This window comes from Symsagittifera roscoffensis, unplaced genomic scaffold (assembly GCF_963678635.1).
Source record: "Symsagittifera roscoffensis unplaced genomic scaffold, txSymRosc1.1 SCAFFOLD_147, whole genome shotgun sequence".
Taxonomy (NCBI): Eukaryota; Metazoa; Xenacoelomorpha; order Acoela; family Convolutidae; genus Symsagittifera; species Symsagittifera roscoffensis.
In genome coordinates this window covers 21,662-41,489 of record NW_026971379.1, presented here as the reverse complement: position 1 = coordinate 41,489, position 19,828 = coordinate 21,662, and the positions used below count along the sequence as shown (strand labels likewise).

Here is a 19,828-nt window from a genome sequence, read left to right as displayed (position 1 = left end):
TCATCTGGACTTTCGTCACTTTGAGTGTGGCTGTGGCTCATTTTTTCGTTTAATGACTGTTAATATATAACTATCAATGTGCCTAATTGGTTGATTCCAATTATACAAGTGTACTGGTTTGTGTTTATATTGTTTTTTATTCTTCTTTTTCCTCTTTTTGATGAATTTGAAGTTGTTTCTGAGTCGGAAAAATATAATTGATCGTGGATAGGACAATTTTTGTCAATCGATTCTTTTAATTTATAGAGTTCATCTAAATTGCTGGCTTCTGATTCTGAAAATGCGTTTCTATTTTTTGAAAATCTTTTTCGTGTGATTTGTCTTTGTTTGTTTATTATTTTTCTTTTAATTGTTAGTCGTTTTGTTCTAATATATCCAACTGTTTGTGTATGAGGTGTGATTACAAGATCGTTTTTTTTGTTATCTATTTCGCAATTGTGTAAAACGATTGTTTGTTTATTTCCTAGATTTTTGACATAAGGTTTAGGATGAGGGATGCAAAAAGTTGTTAGATGATGTCTACTTTTCTTAAACTGTTAGTCCTTACGATTTTTTGGTTAGCCTAACCTGGGTCTTTTTGTTCAGGGTTGGAGAGAAAAGTATATCGATTCCGAAGAATGATTTTTTACTTTCTCGTGGCTAGTATAAGCTAAGGTGTTAACTTACTTAATCTTACTTAGGGGTAGTGATTGTGTTCAAGGGTTGGAGAATAGTAAATCGATCCACAAGGTTCAGGTATAATTAGAACGCGAGTAGTTCGTTAGATACTATTTTAAACTTACTAAGTCTAAGATTTATCCTGGGTCTGGTAAGAGGAGGGTTCAAGTGAAGGATGAGTAACCGAAGTTCTTCACTGTTTATCCTAATTTGAATGGTTAGTTTTGTTGAAAAATTTCTATTAGTCTTGGGTTTTTTGGAAGGGTTGGATAGTGAATCGACGTTTGAGGTCGTTAGACACTTGCTAAGTGGGTGGGGGAGAACAAAATTGATTTTTTGATCCAAGGATTGGCCTTGATGATCAAGTTTTAAATTTAGTGAAATAGAAAATTAATTAAGATCCAAGGATAAGCCTTAATGATCTGATTTTAAAATTAAGTGAATTTAAGTTTAAAATGGTTTAAATTTATTTAAGAAAAAGATTTAGTTTTTTAATGATATTAGTGAGCTTATGATTGCTGTTATGTTTAGGTGATGAAGCTGGGACAACAACTGATTTTATAATTACTAACAATTTATTGTCATTCTACTAATTTTTGTTTTTATTTTCAATAAATATTTTCCAAACATGTTTTATATAAGACTGCAGAATTTAAGAAAACGATCTGAGATCTTTTTATCAATCGTTATTGTATATTAATAATTTTGTTTAGCGCCTGTAATGATCATGAAGTTTTGTCTTCAAAATTTTATGTTTGCAAATGAAAATCTAAATTCATTGCTAATAAGATTCTAAATATAAAAGTTTGTGTTGGCTTTTGCCGTACAATCATATAACTATATGGTAAGTTTCTACTTTGTCGTATGTCGTCTCTTGTTCGAGGTCTTCTTGCGATTCCGGGTAGTTCTGCTATCGTTCGGAATATCGGCTCTGATCTACTGAGTTGTAGAGACATTTCGATTAAATTATCGTCGTATAACATTTTTTAAATGTTTTGTCTAAATTCTAATCTATTTTTTTTTTGGTTAAATCTAAGCTATTAAGGTCTATTCGAGACTTATGGTCGCACCAGATGAGTTAGGACCGATGTGGTTAACTCATAGAGTAATTTCGGATAGGGTACACCGTCTGCTCGTCACGCTATCTTATTTTCGGCCGGATAGATTCGTGCAACTTCTTAGTCTAATACCGATCCTAATCTTACTCTTATACTTACTAGTCTCAGGGTGTTTAACTAGTCTCTGCTAGGCTCAATAGATCTAGGGTATACTGGTTTGTTGCGGCTGCTGAAGTTCTCTCGGAGAGACAACTAATTCCTAAGTTAAATTCAAATCTCTCTGGTGCTGAAATTACAAGTAATTTCAGCACTTACAAATAAGTGGGTTGTTAGTTAGATGGATCATGATTGGTTAATATTAAATACTTTACAGTGGTAAAATATCTAATTTATCCAATCATAAAATATAGTTTAGATCAGGTTCCATTAAGTTCAATTCAAACTCTTTTACTTAAAGGAAGGTAACTTTTTAAGACTTTACCGCGATAAAGTTTTTCTCGAAAGTCGGAAAATGCCAATCATTTTTTCGGCTGTCTGTTGGCTGTTTCTTTTCGTTTTTGAAATTGGATTCTTTCCACCTTCGTCCTAAACAATTTCATTTTATTTAGGTAATATCTGTGGCGGCTAAAAGTTCTCCTGACTTTTGTGTTTCCTCATTGATAGAGGTGTATAGTGATTAATTACTCTAGTGAGTTTGAAGTTAACGAAAACTTGCTGAGAAATTGGTCTTTGTTGTCTTTTACCCGAATTTAGTGATAATTTCCAATATTTTTTTAAACTAATGGATCCGTTTATTTTTTTTATAAATGGAAAGACTAAACCACAGCGAGTACTTTAAAGAAATTGTTACTTTTTAAATCAAAAAGCGAGTCTACGAAGCAAACAAGTGTGACCATTTGTTGAGCAAGGAGAAGCAAATTGTCTCGCGCTAAGTTTAATTGCAGTTTTTTTTCCAAGATTAAAATTTAAAATGTTACACGTGATTTTTGCAGTTTTTTCATTTTTTGATCTGCTTTAATATTTTTTATCTGAAAAACAGAAATTTTCAAACCAGTTTCTCTGTTCACACAAAACTTCTAAAAAGTTTGTGTTAGAATCCAAATGCTGATCGGCTGCGAAATTTTGAGATACCACCTGAAGTTGCGAGTAAAAAGATAGTTTTTATGTTTTCGGTCCTTCTCATTTTGTCGGAACTAATAGTGTCAATGAGCTTAGCTATAATTAATAATAAAAGCTAAGATTCCGTTGCCGGTTTATAAAATTTTAACCTAGAACATGAGAGTATTAAAAGTATTAAATTCTTCCAAATGTTTTACACGTTAAAAAAAATAAAAAAATTGTTGTCAAAAATGGTCGAATGATTTGTAAATCTTAAATCTGAAAAGCGACGAATGAAACCTTGTAACTATTGCGATGATCAAACTTCAAACAATTGATGACAAGTAAATGTGTTGTTGTTGAATGTTTAGAGGTGACGCAGGTGAATCTGGTGGAGTCGAACCCCACTCCACTGGGCCACCAGCTGGTGAGTCAGAGGAGGACCAACCACAAGAGTGACCCACATGACCTTGTTGCTCTGGCACAGTCTGTACAAACTGTTAGTATCACCATCGGTTGTTTCTTATACAAGCGAAGCAAACTTTCTTTCTAAAAGGGAGGAAACTTTAAAAGCCTCACAACAATTCGCACTTTTTAATACAGGCTTGAATATTTTTGTTTATTTGTTCTGTTGTATCAGCTGAGAGATGTACAGAAAACGCAATGTCAATTAGTTTTGATGTATAGATATTTTGTCCGTCTAGCCGTTTTCCAGTCCTTCAACCACAGATCAGAACAACTTATTCATGTTCGAACAAACTATCAAGGTTATTGCAGCGACAAACGGTTGATTAATAAGGAGTGAATTAATGAGGTTTGAGTGACAGTTCCAGTAGCAATTCAGATCAAATATATATGGTAAATCACCCGCACAAAATTGTTCGAACCAATGACTAAAAGTCATGTTTCACCATCTAATTTCAAAAAACGGGAAGTGATCTTTCAGTTTGAACCGAATAAGAAAGATCAATTCCTGTTCAGTTAGGAAAAATCACCAATACCCCGCCTTTCAAATTAGGTGGTTCCTAGTAGAGTGTCTCAGAAAAATGCAGTTTTGCGTCTTAACAAGTTTTTCGTCAATGCGTCTGCAGGCATGCGTCTGCAGGTAATGTCACCCACTCCTTAATGTCACCTTCTCCTGTTCAACTAACTCTCGAAGGAAGTGTAGTTTAATGGCAAATGCTTCGTCTTTCCGTGGTTCATTGAATGTTTACTAAGGGCAATACAAGCTTGGTTATCAACGAAAACTTCGAAAGTCCTGTTACAGATTATGCCTAAGTCGCTAAGTATGCCCTGTAAATGAATTCCTACCTTAACTGTTTCGACCACAGCATTGTGTTCTGCTTCGGCTGTTGAAGTTGATACACAACGCTGAAGTCTGCTAGACCAACTTATTACACCTGAGTTGTCACTGAGTTTAAAACAATATCCTGAGGTACTTCTCCTTTTGTCTATATTTCCAGCCCAGTCCGCATCCGAAAATCTAACAAGATTCGACGCCTTATCCCTCCTTTATACTAAAGGTAAGCTTTTTGTTCGTAGCAGATATCTTAGACAATTTTTTTCCGGCTTTCCAATGCTTTTCACCTGGGTTTTCTACAAAAGAACTTAAAAGAATTGCTGCAAAGCAAATGTCGGGTCTACTTGACAAAGCTAGGTAATTTAGACAACCAACAAGTCCTCGATAGTCACGTTTTTTCATATTTTCTTGTTCTATGCTACCTTCTAAAGGACACTCTTCTTTTGTCAGTTTTTCGTTTTCACCAAGAGGGGTTGTTATCGGTTTTCCTTCGGTCATCTTAAATCTTGATAACAATTTTTCAACATATTTCTCCTGACTTATCCTAATTTCGTTTCCTGAGTAATCAATTTTCATTCCTAAGAACTATTTAAGATCACTTATCTCGCTTATCTCAAATTTTTCGGAGATATTGTTTTTAAACCAGCTACAGAAATTTTTGTCCGCTCCACAAACCACTATATAATTGACCCACAAGCAAATTAAACCTTCTATTTCTCCCTCAATCCTCCTAACAAACAAGCACTCATCAAAAACTGAATTTTCAAAGCCTAATTTCTCAAGATAGCTTTTTAGAGTCCTATGCCAGTTTTTACTGGACTGCTTCAGTCCATAAAGTCTTTTCTTCAGAAGACAAACTAAAGGTTTTCCTTGTTCATCAAATTTCTCGAACCCTTTAGGTTGCTTCATAAGACTATCTTCATCTAGTTTGGCATTCAAGTATTTAGTTTTAATGTATAACTGTCTCAACTCATACCTATTTTTAACTGCTAACCTCAGGACTATTCTTATGGTCGACATCTTGGTTGTAGGCGAATACATTTCGTGAAAATCCCTTCCATCAATTTGGCTGAAACCTTTAGCAACAAACCTAGCCTTAAACCTGGAAATTTCACCATGAGGTCCCTACTTCAAAGCAAAATGCCATCTGCTGCCTATAGGCTTCTCTCCTCTATTTCTAACTAGTTCACAAACTTTGTTTTTCTCTAATGAATCAAACTCATTGCTTCTTGCCGGTCGGGGTCTGCTAAAGCTTCCTTTCCACAAAACTATACGCTACACACCCAAAAGTTTCCACAAAATTCAGGTTGGGTTTTTCTCCATACATAGACTCGTAGGGTGTTTTGCCTATTGCAGAATGAAAGTACATTTTTTTGAGATTAGTAGCATTATTAAGAGCATAAGGCCAATAAGTTTTCGATAAATTGGCATCAAAAATTATGCAGCGAGCCATTGGAGTAATTGTTCCCCAAACCTTTTCTATCTTTCCGATCTCTTGAGGGGTATAAGGAGGCGATGTTTTCAGTCTTATTTTTTGTTTCCTACAAACTTGCTTAAAATCCTGCCCAATGTACTCTCCTGCGCTATCTGAAATTAAAGTCTGAGGGACTCCTATGTTTGCTATGAAACTTTCCATTTTTTCTGTTGCCCCATCTCTCGTCTTCATGAAATAAATTTTTAGATATCTAGAAAAACTGTCCGCAAAACATATAGCATACCTATGTCCATCCTCTGCTATTGGGTGGATAGGACCCAAAATATCTATGTGAACAATATCTAGTGTCCTGGTTGCCCTGGTGTAAGAATCTTTCGGGACTGGCTTCTTTTTTGCTTCATTCAACTCACAAGTTTCACAATTCTCAATTTTAAAATCTTTTATCTTCATGCCTTCAACAGGTTGCTCCAAATGACAATCTTTGTAGTTATTATGACCCATCCTGCAATGCCGCTGTTTCAATGTGCTAACTACATAACACTCGTCTTTTCCTACAAAAGTGTCCCATAAAAAGAGACCACTTTCCTCTCTTAATAGGTAAACTGAACCATTTCGAACAAGCGAGCTCGCACCAAAAACGAACAAACGAGCTCGCACCAAAAACAACTTCTGCTCCTGCTTTCTTTATTTTTGATACACTCAGCAAATTTCTTGAGGTTTCAGGAACGTACAAAGTATCCTTCAGCTCAATCATATTAAACTCGCCTTCCTCATCTTCCTCTCTGATTCTAACTTCATCTTTCCCTATAATTTTTGATTCAGAGAAATTTGCATTGCTAACCGATCCTTTGAAGTTCTCATCTAAACTAACAAATATGTCTCGATCCTTAATCATATTACTGATAGCTCCAGAGTCTACAACTAAGTCCTCGCCCGGAGACACTCCACTCAGTAAACTTAAATGAGCCTCTGTTTGAGCTGCTAGGTTCTGCTGTTCTCGTTTAGTCTTACTAATGAACTTTTTCTTTGCCTGGCAATATTTTGCAATATGTCCAAACTCCTTGCACTCATAGTACTGAATTTTTCGAGCTTTGTCTTAACATCTCATCTGCTGCCTAAGTTTTCTCTGCACTGTTTTAACTCATGTCCTCTTTTATGACACTTGAAACAAACTCTATTCTCGCTATTAAAAGCATGCTCTTTTTCAATTACTTGTCTCTCGCTATCAAAATTCACTAAATCTCTTTTCAACTCATCTAACTTTTCTCATCTCTAATAAACTTAGCTATAGTAGAAAAAGTTTCAAACTGTTTTGGAAGTCCTTTCAAAATAATTCAAATTAACATTTTTCACTCACTCCTTCGTTCACTTGTTCTAAGTTATACTGAATCTCCTCTGCTCTAGTCAAATAATCTATCACTGTTTCATTGCTCTTCTTTTTCAAATTTGTAAGTTCGGAGATTAGTTTTTGCAGCCTGGGTCTTTCAAAACTTTTAAATTTTTTCCGTAAAACATCCCAAGCTTTGTTACCATTGCCTTTATAAGGTCTTAAAAACAAAACTGATTTCTTATCTAGAGCCTGCACAAGTTCGTACCAGATATGCAACTGTTTCTTTTCAAAAATCTCTTTTTCTTTATCTATTACAGCTTGTTTTTGATCACTGCTTGCATTCGGTCTTAAACTTGGCAAAAAGTTTCTATAATCAACTGTCTCATCTAAAATCTTGTTTAACTTCAAGTGAAAAATTCGTGCCTCGAGTTGCTGTTCAAAGTAGGAAAAATCTTCTTCTTTTCCCAAAAAAATGATCCTATCATTTTTTGACATTTCTTTTCTAATCCATGTTCTTATTTTCGACTTAATTCTTACACAAAGGTTAAGCTCCAATCCAAAACTCAAAAAGTTAAGTATTGCCCTAGGTAAAGTTCAATGACCCCGTTTTCTCTTACATCAAAATCATATATTTTAAACATCAATATCGCCCGCTTATATAATTATGCAAGTATATTTGATTACCTAAATCTGATTTGGAACCTAACGGAGTGCGTACCGAGTAACACATCAGCAAATTAGCAAAGCTAAGGCCCCTCCTCAGATTTCGTACTAGCAAAATAGAAGTTCGTCTTTTTATTCTGGGGTATCAGTTTCTTTTTCTTTTAATGGCAATGTGTTCTTTGGATTGATTTTGTGTCGGATTCGAGCAACCGCGTACGAACGAGTTTATCCCTCCGCAAAAATTGAGTATAAATCAGCAACTTTTATAAATAAAACATGTAATGTATCAGTTTGTTTCAGTTTTCTTTCACTATCAATAGTGTAGTGCTTCTTCCACTGCTGTGCTCACTCAGTGCCCCGTCGTGTAGCTTTTGACCGTCTTCTCTTCTCTGTTGTGTTTCCCTGCTTCTATCGTCAGAGTTGTCTATCGCTAGAAGTTGTGTTGCCCTGCTTCTGTCGTCAAAGTTGCATGTCTCTACTAGTTGTGTTGCCCTTCTTCTATCTTTCTACTTCTCTGTCTGATCAATCGTCTCTCTCCAAGTAGTTTTGGCCGGCTTCTATTCTCGCAGTTCTCTAACTGATCAGTTGTATATTTCAAGTTGTGTTTTTTCACTGTCACAGCTCCACTGCAAATCTCCGTTTTTTTCTTATTCTTTTGAACAAACAGTCAATCTTGACTCCTGACTTCACACTCGTGATTGGGCATCTGGGCCCATAACCTTTCAAGGTTATTGCAGCGACAAACGGTTGATTAATAAGGAGTGAATTAATGAGATTTGAGTGATAGTTCCAGTTGCAATTCAGATCAAATATATATGGTAAATCACCCGCACAAAGTTGCTCGATCCAATGACTAAAGGTCATGTTTCACCAGCTTATTTTAACAAAAGCGGGAAGTGATCTTTCAGTTTGAACCGAATAAAAAAGATCAATTCCAGTTAAGTTAAGAAAAATCACCAATACAAACGAGATAATATCTTTTCTAGGACAAAATGGAAAAAAATCCCTTGAAGTGTCCAAAAAAAGATAAGCCGGAGCGGTAATCTGTATTATTTTTACACTAGCGATCAGCGTAGTGTATTATTAGGAACCTTTTTTCTAACTTATTTTGGAAATAAAAGTGTTCATTGAAAGTGTTGTAAATTTCACTGTAGCATTGGAAATTGCATAGCGTCTGTTCTCTGCTTATTGGTGGGTAGTGTTAGTTACCTATTAAGCGTCCGTGGCTGAGTGGGAAATGATGAGCTCTTGGTCGCAGGTTCGGATCCGAGAGGTAGCCGAATTTTTGCTAATTCAAGGCTCATTCTAATTTTTCTTTATTGCACTTTAAAGAGCTGTTTTGTGTCGTATTCTGGCTAGTGTTTGCGAAGCGAAACTTCGCCTCTGTGTTCTATTACATCGCGCGCCGAGTTATTACCGTGCGGTTGCTTATTAATGGTTTTTTGAAATAACAGTAGTTAATAATAAACGTAAGTATCATTGTATACGTATATCTTTATTTCGGTCTGCTTTTTCATGGGCAAATTTTTGTTAAAGTTGCTTATTATCTTATTTATTATCCGCAGTCGTGAACCGTTTAATTGAGAGTACAATTGTGATGCAATTATCGTCTGACGGTATAGCTGTTGATGGCATTTGTATATATATATTTTTTGCTGTGACGTCTTACAGGCGGGTGACTTTGTGACCGCAGGGGCCACCAACAAACTCCTGCTGATCGCGGAGCAGATCAAGTTCCTCCAGATGCAGGCCCAGAATGTTCTAGAAGAAGCGAAGAGAGACCAGCAGCTGCACTCTGCCGCGTGTAATATGAAGAAAGTGCCTGGAAACATCTACTACCTCTATGAGTCTCAAAAGACACAGAAGCCTCACTTCTCTCTTCTATCACCGCAGGTTGGTAATACCTCAGGAGTTTTTTTTGCAATCCGCGGTCCTACTCAATGCAGTACCATCTGCTGGGGAGTCGGGATGTCATCCGTTTCGCTGTAGTCGTCCAACCATGAGTAGGAGGAGGAGGAGGAGGATGACACGGGGACAAGCGTGACCGAACTGGGATTGGAACATACGACCCTCATGTAGAGATATGCATGCTTTATCCACTCCACCGCGGCCGCTCATTTTCTTTCCACTGAGTTCTTTTCCCATGTGAAAGAATCAAATAAAAATCGAGCTTCAAACAAAAACATCTAAAAAATACAAGAAAATTTTAAGAATTATTACAAGTTTCAGACATTTTTAGCTTCTATCTTTAAGCTCAAAACATGGTTTCTGTTCAGGAATGGGGTGATTCTTGCCCTAATAAGTTCCTGGGAGCTTACAAACTAGAGTACGACATGTCATGGACTCCGGCGGATGAGATGCTCTCCAAATCAGAACCGCTCAACAAAATGATGTCAGCAGTCACAGCTTACACACATTCACAGTCTACTTCTAGTGGAGATAATGGCGGGAGCAGTGGTAGCTCTGCTAAGAGTATATTGGCATTGGCTGATTCTTCGTGAATTCAATCATAGTTTTGTATTTTGACCCAATGATGTGACAATTTGTTACCGGTGACAGTTCGTAAAAGGCAATAGTTCGTAAAAATATAGCAGAACTGATTCACACACACACTGTATCACTCGTTCCGAATGTAAGCGCAGCGGAGCAAGGTGTAGCTGCTTGACATGGTTTTTGTACTAATTTTCGTCTTTTACGAATTGTGCCCAACCTTTTAAATCCTGCTGTAGATGGTTATGATATATTAAGTGTTGTAAAAATTATTTCATATAGCTAGCATAGCATATCTTTGCGTTTCACTGTTTTTAACAAGGCCCAGAAAAGACAAACAATTGTCAAAACTTCTAGAGACGGCTTGAATCTTCCGAATTCATTTAACGTGTCTGAAATAGTTTTTGATGAAAAAAGCTATCATTTTAAAAAAAAAAATTTTGACAATTTTTTAAAAACTATTTTGAAAATTCTACCCCACGAGCGGGTACTTGGATTTTCCCCGACTGATTTTTTGAGGTTTGGATTTTTGATTCCTTTCAATTCATTTCCTCTGTTGAAAGGTAAGACAGACACCACTATCGAAGAGCAAAATTGTAAAAGGTCATAAAACCGTGATTTTGGAAAGTGGATTTTCTTTTTCAGATTTACCCGTGAAATAAAAAATTTATATAATAATTCAGTTTTCTCAAATTTGGATGTTTTTTTTGACATTTTCTAACATATATTTCCAACATATACAGAGTGATTTGTTTCTGATTTTTTGGCATCGTTTTTTTGATTTTATTTTTGTCGGCTTAGTTTCTGGTTTTTTGCACGCTAATTATACCGCTTAGTTGCATGCCACCTACAAAGTTAAAAGTAATTTGAATTTCGATTTTTTGAAATTTCAATTTTTTGATAATCACTTGTTTTCCTCTTTAAATTTTTTTAAGAGACCGATGTGCACGCTATACTAAATAAAAAGTGGTGCCCCTTTACGATGCCAAATGTTTGTATTATAGTCGACTGGTCGGATTTGCAAATTTTTATTGAATATCCAATTTATCTGATTGTCTGTTTTTTGAATGTTCTTTGATGTATCACAAAAAAAAATCACTGGCAAAATATGTTTTTTTTTGCCAGGGCATCAATATTTTCAGATTGAAAAAAAACTGTCGAAAATTGTTATTGAAAAAGTCGAATCAAATTTTGCCTGGAAAAAACCACCTGAGTACAAATGTTTCTTAATTTATAGGTTGCTATTGCTGAAAGCAGGTATGAGTCGCAGGAGCGTATCTATAGATTCAAGATGAAGAAGTCACCTGTATATTTTGGTTGAAAATAAATTCTATCAAAAATACCCCATTTGATATTGGTTCCAAAATAACACAATATCCCATCTTTTATATTTTTAAATGCGGGCTTGACTATCTCACCACATTTAAGCTATATCGTATAATGCAATAGTTTAAATTTTTTTTTTCAATTTTCCGATTTGAATTCAGTGTTTCTTTCGCCGATTTTTACACTAGCCAGCAGCTAGTGTTTTAGTACGAACCTTCATTTTTTTCTAACCAAACTCTTTTGCTTTAATCACGATCTAGCACTTGAATTTTCATAGCATCTGTTCTCTGCTTGATTTTTGGCTAATGTTTGTGATTTATTAAGCGTGATGGTTAGTGCGTTAGACTCATAGTCTCTAGGTTGCAGATAGAATCCCAGACGTCACCGATTTTTTTTTTAAATTCGAGGATTATTTCTACTTTTTATTATTGCTTTGTAGTTGGGTACTGTGATGATACTCTCAGGAGTTCTAAATCTTGCATACAAATGCGACTGCCCAAATGCTCTAAGTCTCCGAGATGTGACGTTTTTTGTCTTTTTAAAGTTGTTCTAAAAACTTCACAAAATTTGAAGTTACCATCTTTATAGTGAGGCTTTGTCAGAGTACTCTCAGGGGTTGTGAATCTTGCTTCCAAATAGGACTGCTCAAATTCTTGTAGTTTTCAAGATATGAGTTTTTTATGGTTTTCCAGGAAAGTTTCAGAAAACTTTTCAAAAAAATGAAAATCCCAACTCTAGTTGGTTACTGTGAGGGTACTTAAAGGGGTTGCAAAAAAGCGACTGCTCGTATGCTTTAAGTTTCCGAGTTAAGACGTGTTTTTTTCTTTTTCTCAAAAAATTACAAAGAACTTATCTACAAAAGATTTCACAAAATTTGAAAATCCCAACCTTATAGTGAGATAAGCTTATTGTCAGGATACACTCAGACTTTGCGAATCTTGCCCTCAAATATTTTTAGTCTCTGAGATATGACACTGAAAATATTTATTCGGGAAACTTAGCTTTAAAAAATGCTAGAAATTTGAAATTCTCAACCTTTGGATGCTCTCAGGTTACTCTCAGTGGCTGCAGATCTGGCTTCCAAATTTTTCCAAAGGCCTTATAAGTTTTCGAGATATGGCATTTTATTTGGTTTTATGAAATTTTTTTTTTAATAAAAAAATGAATGAAAAACTTTGAAAATTTGAAATTACCAACCCTGTAATTAGGTGCTGTCTGAGTACACTCAAAGGTTGCAGATCTGGATTCCAAATCTATACCGTTGTTTATGAGTTGTTAAAAATTCGAAGCACCGGAGTTGCTTTACACGCTACTACGAAATTTTGAAATGAGATGATTGATTATCATTTGTTTCAGAGTGTTGAAAATGACATCGAGTATATGTGCTCTGCTGTCAACTTACAGCTCAAGACTGTCTCTGGTATTTGTGAAGACATTTTTGGTCCACTGCTATAACACTTGCACTCTCCTATTTGTCACTGCTTGTCTTCTCAACTTCCACATAAACCTGTTCAAATTCATCGGCAAACTATTCACTCATTTGTTTTCATTCACTTTTATTGTTTCTCTCGTCTTAACTTTCGGTCTTCAGTTTATTTCTTGTTGTTGTGTTTTGAGACTGGTGAATTTTAAACCTCTGATATTCGCCCGGAATATCGATAAAGTTGTCCATTTTTTATCCAGACCGCTTACTCTTGCCACATTAATAATTTTGTCAATAGTTCAAACAAATGTGTTTTATTACATGTTTTTAGGAACGTTGCCTCATCGAAACTCAATGCTTATTATGAGTTTGGCATCTGCAGCTTTTTCGCTTCACTTTGTGATGAAGATTCTTTTTACCGATTACGGTTTCTGTAGTCCGAAATTTTTAAATCGGTTTGAGTATGTTTACGTTTTTCCAGCTGATCAGCTGCTTAGCAATTTGACTTTTTATGCCCGCCTAATTGCTATTTTATTTTCTATGGTGGCTTTTTTTTAGTCAGGTTTTCTCGCTTATCGGAATCGAAAGCCTTAATTTTCATCTATTTGCGCCTGAAAGCATGCTATTAGATCGACTATTCTCGTTTCCGGCGCTCGTCGCCGCAACCTTTTTAACTCAATTGCTGTTCAAAGTATTCGTCTATTTGTTCAAATTTTGGTTAGCTGAGCCGGTAAATACTGATCAACTGAGCTCAAAAACATTCAATCAAGTAGCTTTAGCAGACTTGAAAAGTGAAAACTATTTTGTGAAAAGAAATGCACTTGAAACTCTGAAGGTTTATCTCACAAAGTCAGCACAGTGCCGCAAAAGTGTTTATGCAGTTAGCAGTCGAACGAATGATTCAAAGTTATGGACGGAAATTTTGGGCGAAGTTTTGCTAAATGTAAGTTACCAAACGGAAAAATTGAAAAGATTTAGATTTCTTGTCAGGCGCCAAAGAATCAACAACAATCAACAAGGTGGACCCAAAGATAAAACAGTTGCAGAAATAAAGCCGAGCAGACTAGATTTTAGTCGAAATTTGACCTCTGAAAGTTTAGAGGTCACCGCTAACGGCGATGTGAAGAAGAGCAACCCGAACGTCTCCATGAGTTTTTTTGCAACTCAAGTTGCCGACCCCTTTGGTCCTTGGGACACCATGAGTCATCATAACTCCAGCGGCTATAATGTTTCGAAACAGCCGAGGGGGTTCAGACAAACAGCTGTACAAGATAGAGTTATAGCAGGGATGAGTCACTTTGAAGTGCTGCACAGTTGGTTTGCGGACAGTAGGCCGGTAGTGTTTTTGTTCGACAAAAACGAATTGGCGATGCTAGCGACTCAGTTTGAAGACTCAGCAGTTGTAAGTAAAATTAGTTTTTCGTACATAAATTTTTTGAAGATTCCAATAATACTTTTTCGAAAGATGAGTTGCTCAAGACTGATTTTTTGAGTGGCTTAAATCTATGAGAACTAAAGAGAATCCTTATTTTGTCGGGTATTACTTGCTGCATGATTTTGATTTTTAGTTGGTCGTTAGTTTTTATGCTTAAATTTGTTGTCGGAATTTAGGGCTTTAATAGGTCGGTCATTAGGTTTTACAATTAAGTTTGAATGTGAACCAATTTCTTCAAATTAATTTTTTGGATGAATGACCAGGATAAAGGTTTGATCTAGACACTTAACTTAATAAAGAGCAAAACAAACAAAATGAAGGAATGAGTGCCACGCAAGTTATGAAATGTTTGAGAACGAAGTTCAATTGTTAAATGTGTGAAAACTATATAGAGTCGGAACTACTCGATGAACGTAGTTCAATTTCTTGTTTAGGTCTTGATTATTTTTTTTCGAGTCAAGTCTCAAAATTTGTTCAGACTTAAATTTTCCTTTTTTGCAGTATGAATTGAAGTTCAGTTCTTTTCCTAATGATTAAAGGAAGGCAAACTTCGTTGTTTAATCGGCTACTATTGCTATAAAACGTTTTTGAAAAAGTTTCCGAGTTTGGCCCAATTTAATTTGGCTCAATTTTTAATATCAGACGAAATGGCGATTGTGGAATCCGCAGTTTGGTTTCATTGACACTTCCCCATTGAGTGCTGGCAATATTCAAATATTTCCCCAATTTAGGTGAGTATCAGTTTGGAAATTGTGAGGATTCTCCTGGACAAAGCGATTGAAGAAGATAGACATGGACTTGTGTTGAGAGATCTGCCTCACGTGTTGACGGCGATGGCCAATTTGTGGGATGCGATTGAACAAGTCAACGCACTTGGTAATAAGTATTGTACAACAAATACAATTGTATCAATAATAGTTATTTGAATTGAAAGGAAGATGATGTACAAAAATGACGGATCTTGTTAACTATTTACCACCTATGGTACCTTGTTACGAATATCCCGCCCCCCTATAAAGAAAGAATTGAACAGTTAAGCATATACGAATTTTGTATCTTGTTAACTTTCACCCCCCCCCCCCCCCCCCTCCCCACTATTGCAAAGGGGGGTGGAATAGTTAACAAGATCCAAAAAGACATATTCTACTCAAAGTGTTGCGAAAAGAGCTCCAAAACGTTATTTATACTTGATTCTCAAAAGTAAAATTGCATGCGGTGTCTAAGTTTTTAGCTTTATGGTCTGTTGAATATATATGTAAAGTTACCGGCCTATTAAAATTACTTGTTCATCCTATACTTGTTCAATTACTCGTTTATGTAAAACGCGTTAAAAAATCGAAAATTTCAAGTTTGAGGGGGGGTTCTCTTAACTATCCCCCACCCCTATTACAGAAGTGGGGTCAGATTTTAAAGAGATAGAGAATCCCCATTTGCTTAACCAATTAATTTAGTTCCTTGTGGGGGTGGTTTCTTAATAGGTACCATAGAGGTGAAATATTAGAAGATCCGTTTGAAACTACAGTCAAGTACAACAATATTCGACCAGTTCGTTTCCTGACACTTGGAATGAAATAAATTTAATTTAGATTGATTTCAAATTTCTTGTCCAGGGATGCCAGGGGAGCCCTCAGCTGGTAAGTGCTGCTGTGTGGCAGCTGTGCGCAGATGTCTGTACTTCCTCTGTGACATGTACAGACCCACAACCAACAAAGCGATCGACCTCTCCGACCAAACCACATATCTACTGAAGGAGTTCATGCTAAGCGAATGCAGAAACAAGCTGCCTGCTTAGCTCAGTAGCGACAGCTGTGATTGGTAGACGTTCTTCCCTGAAAAAGGAGAAGAGATTGAAAAACTTGAGTCGCGTGAACTTTTTTGACTGACCTGATTTGATTTGGTTTGATTGATTTTGTTCTGTAATAAAAGACTTTGTTTCTAGCGATGAGTTTGAGATAATGGCTATCTAGGACAGAAGTATCGAAGACTACAACGAGGAGAAGATAGTCAACAATCGGAAGCTGCTGCCACAGTATAACACGGTACGGTACGTCTGATCAAATCGGAAGTATCTAAAAAGATCAGAAATCAAATAAGACCCCATCTTGTAAAGATTTAGTGCGAGTTAATAATCAGTTAATTTTTTTGTTCTTCCTGCGAATTGCAGAGGAGCTATCAGTAGGCCTTGACAGGCCTGTCGAGGATAGTCCATTTGTATTATCTCCCCACATTCCAGACTGTAATATTTTGTTGAGCGATAAGGCGGTGCGATTGATCGAAATTCTTGAAAAGCAATGAAGTTACCAATTCATTGAAATTCATCGAGTGCTGCGCGAGCTTTGATTGATGAAATTGAAACGTGTCACATCCAATCAGAAGCATCCAATTAATGACGCAGAATAACAAGTCTTTTCTATATAAGCATCCCGGGACAACTCTGCCGGAGGCAAAATTATAATACGCCCACGACAGTCCCTTTTTTCAGTAAACTTCAGAATGACAACATTCCTGCGAGAAAACTTGAAATAAATTTGCTTTGATTTTTGGTTAGAATTAATCGAAAGTTCATTGGTTTTCAATGAAATGGTTTTGCATTGTGTGATCATTGTGAGGTCTTGAAAAAACATTAATCGCACACCCTTAGTGAGCGAGCTCGTTTTAGCTACTCAAGTCCGTTGTTTTTGCGTGTAGAACTTCCAAGTGGCACCACTTGCAGCCGAAATCGGCCAGGCTGTGGTAAACTTAGAGCTAGATGTCAAGTGAGAGCTCGTCCGCACTGTTTATCATTGCCATGGCCTGGTTCGAATTCGAATTCAAGATCTGACGATCTTTACACTTGCGAAACAAAGTGTATTAGTACGAAATTTCTATTTCTCCAACCTAAGTCGCAATGAAAGTGCTACCTTTGGTGGCACTTATGAATCGGTAAGCTGCGGTATATTTGATATGAAATAAGTTAACACCGCTGATGCATTTTTTATTCAACAAATGAACCAAAAAAAGTTTTGTTTCAAACAGCAATTATACGAAGTTCTATTTCAGAAATTTTCCAACTCAAAATATCTCGCAACTTTTTTGAATAGCATAATTTATTCATAGATTGGCTTTATGCTGTCGAATTTATTACATGCAACATTGTGTCTTTTTGTTTTTGTGCTACTCTTGCTGCATCGAATTGGCAATTTACTAGCATAAATAGCTGCGCTATTGATGGCTAGTTTTTAGGGATTTTAAGCATTCTTGGTTAGTTCGTGAGAGTCAAGCCATCGAGTTTTTGTCAATTCGAGGCTTATATCTACTTTTTCTTATTTCACTTGATAGAGCTGTTTTTGGTCGTGTTCTCGGAAGTGTTTGCGAAGCGCAGCTTCGCCTCTGAAGTGAACGCCTTGCCACTATAAATCCCGATGACAGTGGATATGCTAGCTGGGTATCATTTCCGAACTGGGCTAAAATAGATTCTAGACAAAATTTTTAAAAATTTTTTCTCGCAGAACAACTCAATATGGCAGCCAAATTAGTTTACTACAGAAAACAGCTACAATTGATCCTCAGTGCCTTAAACTGGGTCTAAGATCACAGACAATAAACGACAAATTAAACAAGGATAGCCGGTTACTGTGCAAGTAGCACAATGTTCCAACCATAGTCTTAAAAAATACAACAACGTTTTTTCAAAATTTTTGTTGTTCTTTTCGGCGTGGCGTGATAAAAGCGGAGCTGAACAAAAACTGGGGATTAGGTATTTTCGACTGCCATAATAAAATAAGCAAATTGGAAAACAGCTTTTGTGGAAAAATTTTGAGAAGAACGAAAAGAAAACAAAAATCACAAAAATTTTTCGCATTTTTTTGATATTTTGAGAATTTTGATTCAAAAAAGGCGCTAAAATACTCAGATTAAAACAACGTTACCCAAGTAAAGCTAAGTTTTTTCGTTTTAATTTAAGCTATTGCAAACTTTTAAGCAACTAAAACAAAACTGCTTGCTCGCTTTATTCGCTCGAAATAAGACGAAAATCAAACATTTCAATCAGGGTTTTCTCGACACTTCTGTAATTTCGACGCTGGAAAAACTCTTTTTAAATGTGGTTGGAATCACGACTGTTAGGGTTTAAATGTGATGCATCACTAAACCCAGTCCAATCATTATTTGTGTTACCTGATTTTGCCTGGAAAACAAAAAAAAACTAAAACCGACCCAAATACACTAAGTTCCTCCCCAGTTTCAATGATCGGAACAAAAACTACTTGGAAAAGGTTCCAATATAGGACTAAAAAAGTTCACGAGCAACTGTTTCACAGAACTGAGTGTCATCTAAGTATAAAAAACACGCCTGCAACACAATGTTGCTGGTTTTCTACCTTGGCCACGAAAGTCGCAGCCGAGTTTTTCGGTCGCGAATGTCTGGAAATGGCAAATCTTGGACGCGAAAGTCTGGACATGGGTCGCGATATTTCAGTCGCGCTATCTCCGTCTTAGTCGCCAAAGTCGCGACTGATCATTACGGTTGCGAAAGCCTGGAAATGCCAAGTTTCGATCGCGAAAGCCTGGAATTGCCAAAAATTTATCGCGAAAGTCTGGACATGAGTAGCTGACCTCAACCCGGTTCGTTGAAAATTTAAACGATTGCAATTGGCTGAAATTTTCCATCATTTGGCCCTTCTACCATTCAAAAGGATGTCATGGAAAAAGACCAAATTAGGACCTTCTGAAAGTGCGGTGATCGAATTGGAATAATTTAACTTCCTCCTCATCCAATGGAGTAGAGGGGGATGTTAACTTGGTTCCAAATGGATAATACTTGGGGTTCTAAATAGATGTTATTTTGAGTGTGAGTGAACCGAAGTAAAAAACGAGCCGAAGTATAAAAACCGACCGAAATTGCGCAGATTTTATCAACCAGCCAGTTACGTCACATGAATGAAATCTGAATGACTCTCGTAACTGTGACATAATTATTTATAAGACAACCGTGACAACTATTATTTAACAATTACGTATTTTCGGCTGGTTTGCACGGTAACTGGTTCATACTTCGGCTGGTTTATATAGCACCCATAACTTGATCTGTCGAATTTTTGAGAATTTGAGTGAACATACCTTGATATAGCAAGAGAGTCAACTGAGTTATTGTTATGTGTTATCTGTGTTATATAGTTATGCTAATCCGTACACATGCCAGTAGGTTGGCCAATCTCTTCTTTAGCTAAACGAGATTTATTAAATTGATAATTTTTTCCGCAGAACAATGTCTGGAAACTTGTAAGCCTCAAGGCAACTTCAAGAGATGCAAATTCACGACCTCCTACACCAATTTCCCCAACCCAGGCGTCGTGAGTCACAAGGCTGATGTGTTCTCCACTCTCAACTACCCCTACGAATATTCCAGAAGAACTTTGGGCAAAGCTATCATCAGTATGGCTACTTTAATGAAGACCAAGTTTACTAAGCGCTCATTGCTGGTTGAATGCTTAGTAATTTTATCCTAAGTTATGAGTCTCACCTTAGATCGTCAAGTTGTCTTGACAAAATTTAGAGTCGAAACGATAGTTAGAAAAGGTATGAATTAATTAGTTGGTTAAATACAAAGCACTGGGTTATTAGATTATATAAACG

At 36.4% G+C, this 19,828-nt stretch overlaps 2 protein-coding genes across 2 annotated transcripts in view; both read left to right on the top strand.

Annotated features, from left to right (window-relative positions):
- LOC134856346 (uncharacterized protein C1orf50 homolog) overlaps positions 1 to 10,337 on the top strand; it is a 35,589-nt gene extending 25,252 nt beyond the window's left edge. Inside the window, exons 2-4 of the mRNA XM_063872700.1 lie at positions 3,185 to 3,312; positions 9,213 to 9,434; positions 9,818 to 10,337. Coding sequence (XP_063728770.1) covers positions 3,185 to 3,312; positions 9,213 to 9,434; positions 9,818 to 10,042 — 575 coding nt within the window. The 3' untranslated portion in view covers positions 10,043 to 10,337. The remainder of the gene's footprint in view (positions 1 to 3,184; positions 3,313 to 9,212; positions 9,435 to 9,817) is intronic.
- A 2,957-nt stretch (positions 10,338 to 13,294) lies between these two features.
- Positions 13,295 to 16,153, top strand: LOC134856344 (uncharacterized). Its single transcript, XM_063872697.1, has 3 exons — positions 13,295 to 14,182; positions 14,947 to 15,091; positions 15,826 to 16,153. Exons 1-3 carry the CDS (start codon positions 13,400 to 13,402, stop codon positions 16,005 to 16,007), a joined length of 1,110 nt encoding a protein of 369 aa, XP_063728767.1. The 5' UTR covers positions 13,295 to 13,399; the 3' UTR covers positions 16,008 to 16,153.
- The last annotated feature ends 3,675 nt before the right edge of the window (positions 16,154 to 19,828 follow it).

Coding starts and splice junctions, on each gene's coding strand:
- LOC134856344 (XM_063872697.1), top strand. CDS start 13,400: ATGCTATTAGATCGACTATTCTCGTTTCCGGCGCTCGTCGCCGCAACC. Junction 14,183..14,946: donor AGTTTGAAGACTCAGCAGTT/GTAAGTAAAATT, acceptor TCCCCAATTTAG/GTGAGTATCAGTTTGGAAAT. Junction 15,092..15,825: donor TGAACAAGTCAACGCACTTG/GTAATAAGTATT, acceptor TTTCTTGTCCAG/GGATGCCAGGGGAGCCCTCA.